The sequence below is a fragment of the Petaurus breviceps genome, unplaced genomic scaffold, assembly GCF_028583685.1.
Source record: "Petaurus breviceps papuanus isolate PSGF00001 unplaced genomic scaffold, PetGlider_PUasm1.0 151, whole genome shotgun sequence".
NCBI lineage: Eukaryota > Metazoa > Chordata > Mammalia > Diprotodontia > Petauridae > Petaurus > Petaurus breviceps.
In genome coordinates, this window is record NW_027185712.1 from 19495179 (window position 1) to 19500504 (window position 5326).

The 5326-nt window shown below is 45.6% G+C and overlaps 1 protein-coding gene across 2 annotated transcripts in view; it reads left to right on the forward strand.

Moving 5' to 3' along the window:
• Positions 1–317: 317 nt before the first annotated feature.
• The window catches only part of NKD2 (NKD inhibitor of WNT signaling pathway 2), a 108065-nt gene continuing 103056 nt past the window's right edge, over positions 318–5326 (forward strand). Inside the window, exons 1-3 of one of the 2 annotated variants that reach the window (XM_069076330.1) lie at positions 318–2041; positions 2295–2324; positions 3097–3194. In XM_069076330.1, the coding sequence (XP_068932431.1) occupies positions 2017–2041; positions 2295–2324; positions 3097–3194 (153 nt within the window). In that variant the 5' untranslated portion in view covers positions 318–2016. The remainder of the gene's footprint in view (positions 2042–2294; positions 2325–3096; positions 3195–5326) is intronic. The other variant, XM_069076338.1, reaches the window with a different exon arrangement.

Sequence of the window (5326 nt, forward strand, 5' to 3'; positions counted from 1 at the left end):
CTGTCAAGGGAATTTATCTCTTAAGTACAAACTATTTATATCTTTTTTTTTCAGAGCAAAATTTTCAAAAACTTAATACATATCTTTCCTTTCTTTTCTTCTTCAACAGGGGAGCCAGAGTGGAAAGAGTAAGGAAATGTGGGTTTATTTCACCACTAGCTGTGTTAGTTAATTGTAGGACTTCAATTATAGATACTCTCTTCACTTCAGTGTCTTCATCTATATGATGAAGTTATTGGACTAGACAATTTCTAAGGTTCCTTCCAGCTCTTATGTTCTAAGTATGTGAATCGTTAAATTGGTTTGAACTACAATATCAGATATACTAACAGTATATATAATAAAATAATAATAGTAGCTGATATTCATATAGTCCCTTCATGTAGGCAAAACTAGGTTTACTTACATTATCTCATCTGGCAAAATCATAGGAGAATAGATTTAGGGACAGACCGTTGCTAGTCCTTCCCTCCTCCCTCCATTTTACAAATAAGGGAAACTGAGACCCAGAGAGATTAGATGTCTTAATAATAGTTCATGAGATTAAAGCATTATTGTTTTTATACCTCTGCATATTCCAGCGCATGTGTGTAAATATAAATAAATGCATATCTATATACAAAGTATGCTATATGAAAATATACTATACAAAATAATATGCTATATGAAATGAATAAAATATTCTATATTAAAAAAATTTGAGCACAAAACAAAGGGAGCATCTTGTTAATTAAGCTAATTGGATCCATGTGCACCACAAATTGTGTGATTTAGGTCATAATGTCCATCTCTTGGGTAAGATTTTTCGATTGGGCTGTCAACACTAATGAATTCAAGAATCACTGTCAAACGTTCACCTTGTTGTCTGCAGTGGATTAGTGCCTGTGGATTTCTTAGGACTCCTTAATACCATTTGGGGGCAAAAATGAAAATGCTCCTGGAAGCACAGGGTTGTCGTTCCGGCTCCCCGCAAAATGTGCATCTTTTCTTGTCCACTGGAGCTGCGAGACGGAGAATTAGCTCCCTGGGTCTTCTGAGACCCCCTGGAGTGAACAGCCAGCCTCCTGGGCAGCCACCATGTTCCGCAGACAGCTTTTTAAACGCCTGGAGATACCGAGTTGGTCTCTGTATGCAGGGTAGTCTGCGGCCGCCAGGGGCGCTGCGCAGGGCTGCGATTAAACCCCCAAGCGCCCGGCGCGCGCTCTCAGAGTGCAGCTGGGGGCCCGCACACGCTGCAGCTGTTGCAGCTGGAGCTTCTTCCTCTTTTCCTTCTGCTTCTCTTATTCCTCCTCCTTCTTTCCTTCCTCTTTCTTTCCCTTTTCTTTTTTTTTTCCTTTCTTTTTTTCCTGTGCCTCTCAGTGCTACCCCCACCCCCAGCCTTTTGGGGAAGCTCCAGTCGCTCCTGCCTTCTCCTGCTGCTCTCACGTTTCTTCAATCGCTGCTGCTGCTGCTGCTGCTGCTGTTGCTGTTGCTGCTGCTGCTGCTGCTGCTGCTGCTGCTGCTGCTGCTGCTGCTGCTGGCGCTGGCGCATCTGCATCCGCGCCACCCCGGCAGTGCTTGCCCGGAGGGGGGCTGCTTTTCGCTCCCGCCTTCTCATCTCTGGGTGCATTCCGCATCCTTAATTGTGTGTTGTCTCTAGGCGAAAGACCTTTATTCTTTCATTCGCTCCCACTTTCCCAAAAACCCAGGCTGAGCTGAGCGTGGGGAACGAGGGAGCTAGCGAGCGAGAGAAAGACTGGCCACAGAAGAGGCTGCAGCCCACCGTCGCTTTCCTCGCGCGGATTCCATGTGGATCTTTCGGGCTTCCCCTCTGGTTTTTGGATTACAAATCTGCACCTGAATGATCTTGTCCCGAGCCGGGAATCTGCGTTGGGGCCGGTGGTAGCGGCTGCAGACCCCCGAAGAGCCGGGGGTGGGTGGGTGGGAAGGGTGGGAACCCTGGGGGAAGAGGCTCCCGCAAGAAGAGGACGAATTGAACGGACTGCATTGGCAAGAGAAGAGATTGTGGAGAGAGGAATGGGGAAATTTCAATCCAAACACGGTAAGCGCTGGAGTTCTTGCAGCTGTTGGGAAGCGGTCAGGGGAGAGGGCTCCTGGGGTTGGGGTGTTAAGGAGGGAGGAAGGGCTCCTTGCAATGGGCACTTTACATCGGGATATTGCATCCTTTTGCGTGTTGAAAAACAAGACATTTCAACTGTGTTTTCCCCCTTTTCCCTTCTCCTCTCCCTCTCCCCGGCTCCCCACCTCTCGTCTCTCTTCCTCTCTTCTACTCTGCCTTTGCCAACTGGCGACAGCAGCATGCAAGAGAAGAGAAAACCCAGAAGGTGAGAGGAAAGAGGGAGCTGGGGTGGGAGGGTGGGTGGACTGGCCATCCGACAGGGGCGCTTGCTGCCGATTGCCTGGAGCGGGCTTGCTAGCGGTGCTCCCGAGTCTGAGCTTCGTCCCGTCCTTTCGCTTCCACTTGGGTGTTCGGGAGGAGGGATGAGGATGCTGCCTTCGGTCCTGGGGAGAAGATGCTACTCTCCCTGCAGCCGTGGTGGTTCGTGTCTGCTCGGTTTACTGACCCGGGAGGATTAGGAGGGGGTAAAAAGTAACCCTGGGTATCTCCTCCCGAGCCCTCGGGATGACTGCAAATCTTACCTTTTCCTACCCCCGGAGGGACATGCTTTGATCTACCTTTGCTATGGGAATCTGAAAGACTAGAGATTTTCCTTTCACAGAAGAGACGGAATTCTGTATTACTCACTCCTTTCAGCTGGGGTTGGAAAGCAGTTTGGGAAGTAAACTGTGGCGGGGGAAAGGCTGCTAGTTACCTTGGGACCTCACTTAAGACTGGGTGAGCCCCTCCTGGCTGGCTCTCTGTAGTAATAGGATTTCCCCGCCCATACGACCCCGCTCCGCACATCCCCCAATCCCGTGCAAGCCGGTAGAAAGAGAGTCGGAGGTCCGGTTGCCTCCTGCCTCTGGCTTGTCACTGGAAGTGCATGTTGTAACTACTCGGAAGTGTGTGGTTTTTGCCTTCATTAATAGTTTGCTTTCCCCCTTTCCTTTGGGTTGTCTGCTTCCCGTGTGTCCCGTGCTGACCGGGTGTTGCAGGGGACAGCTTTGTGGTGAACTCCTACGTGGGCAACCGTAAAGGCTTGGAAGAAGGAGACAGGTTTGGAGTCGGGGAGCACAGGTCGAGAGACAAACAGGTGAGAGACGCTACCATCCATGCAGCCTAGCTTCAGCAGCTGCCTAACAGGACAGAGGAAAGACCTTATCTTCTATCCTCTTGGTTCCTTTCTAGTGATAAGCACGTGCTGGTGCTCTGACTTCTTCCAGAGATAAGGAATTATTCTTCTTGCACCCTTTCTTGGAACCCCAGTATTGTATTCAGAAGTAATTGGGAAGGAGGTTGGTTCCTAGCGTGAAATTATGCATCAGAAGTATAAAGTATCTATACTTGGTGATTCAATGTAACACTTTGTCCAAAATACTGCTTCTCATTTGTGGGGGCATTTGTGAAAGTATGAGAGAGACAACCTCAAGAGTAGACTGAGTTACTAGGTTTTTACCTGTAAAGTGGAAACAAAAATGCCTTTTTGTATTTAAATCAAAGTAAGAATGCCAGTGCCTAGCATTTACCAACCATGCTAAAGCCTGGAAACGTTTAGGAGTGCAAATGCCCTGTTGTTGCCTACTTTATCTCTTCTTTCTGACCAAAGAGATTACTTACGTTCCTCAGAAGAGAAGGGAAGAGTCATGTGTCTAGGAGGTTAATGGAGACTTCTGGTTAGCATGGCCAGACTTTGGATGGAACCTTTAAGTTCAAACATGTTTTGGAAATGCATTCATAGTCATGGATCATTCCATGGGAGTTTCCTTGTTACATGAAGTGTAACTAGACCTTTTTGCTCTCTTCTTTATTCTTCTTATTGTCCTCCCCATCCTCCCTTTGAAATACATGGTTTCAAGAGTTCTTAAGCTGTGGTCTGTGAACATACTTTTAAAAAATGACTATTTCATAATTTTAATTTCCTTTGTAATTTTCTGTATTTTGTAATGTGTATTTGAAACATTATTCTGAGGAGTCCATACATAGGCTTCACCAGATGGAAAAAAAGGGTCCATGACGATAAAAGGTTCAGAAGCCCTGATTTAGATGTAATGAAGCATATTGGTCTCCAGGCAATGATAGGTGTTTAGGGTATAGAAGAGTATTTTCTAAAGTGGGGGGGCTCTCCCCTTTAGTAGGGGCATCATGGTCTTGTGGTAGAGTGTAAGCTCCTTGAGAGCAAGGATTGTTTCATTTTCAGCCTCTATTTTCATCTTTGGCCATTTTAGACATGTAATAAATGCTTGTTGATCCATCGATTGATTGTTTGATGGATGGAATACTCAAAATTCAGATGCCAAGTTCAAATTCTGCTGCTTCCTGACTGTGTGACCATGGACAAGCTGCTTAATCTCTCTGAGCCTCAGTTTCCTCATCTATAAAATGATAACACTGAATCCCCATACCTCGTAGGGTTGTTGTAAAGTTCAAATAAGATTACACATGTAAAGTACTAAATGAATGTCAGATATTATTATGCTGTCTGAGATTTACCAGAGCCTCACCTCAGCATCTGCCTATGTACGTAAACTGACTGGAAGTAGGTAGGAAAAGTCATTTATAGAAAATAAAAGAGGAGGTAATTCTTTGACATTTTTCAGATGCCAAAGTTAGCTTTCAGGCAGTATCTACTAAGCATAAATAATGGCTCATACTATTATAGTCATATCAGGCTCCACCAAAAACTATAGTTGGCTTGGATTCATTCATAAGCCCAGATTGTATGGCCAAAGTGGATGGCAGGCACATGGAGTCAGCAGATTTGTTCATGTGTGGAGACAACATCTGGTAAACAGGACCCACCAAAATTTTGTCCCCAGGCAGAATGAAATGGCTGTTTGGCAGTCCTCCCATTAGTGTGATCAATGTGTAATGCCAAACCAAGTAATTCAGCCCCCTCTTCCCCTCCCCCCCACACCTCCCCAAACTCTCCAGTGAATTTTATGGCATGATACTTAATGGAATTGCAAGACGGTGCTGATGAAACTGATCTCCAGAGCATTTAGACTTACCCTCTTCCCATAAATGAGTCTGAACCTAAATCATTTAAGACAAGTGTTGGCTGACACTAGCAGCTTTCAAAAGGACAATCATCCTTCTTGTCTGTGTGTTATGTTTATTTGTATAGTTATCAGTCATTTGAAGTCATTTGCTGCTGTGGGCATAACATTAGTATAGTTCCCTGAAACTGAAGTTAGAATGTGATATATTAGAAGTATACATGTATGT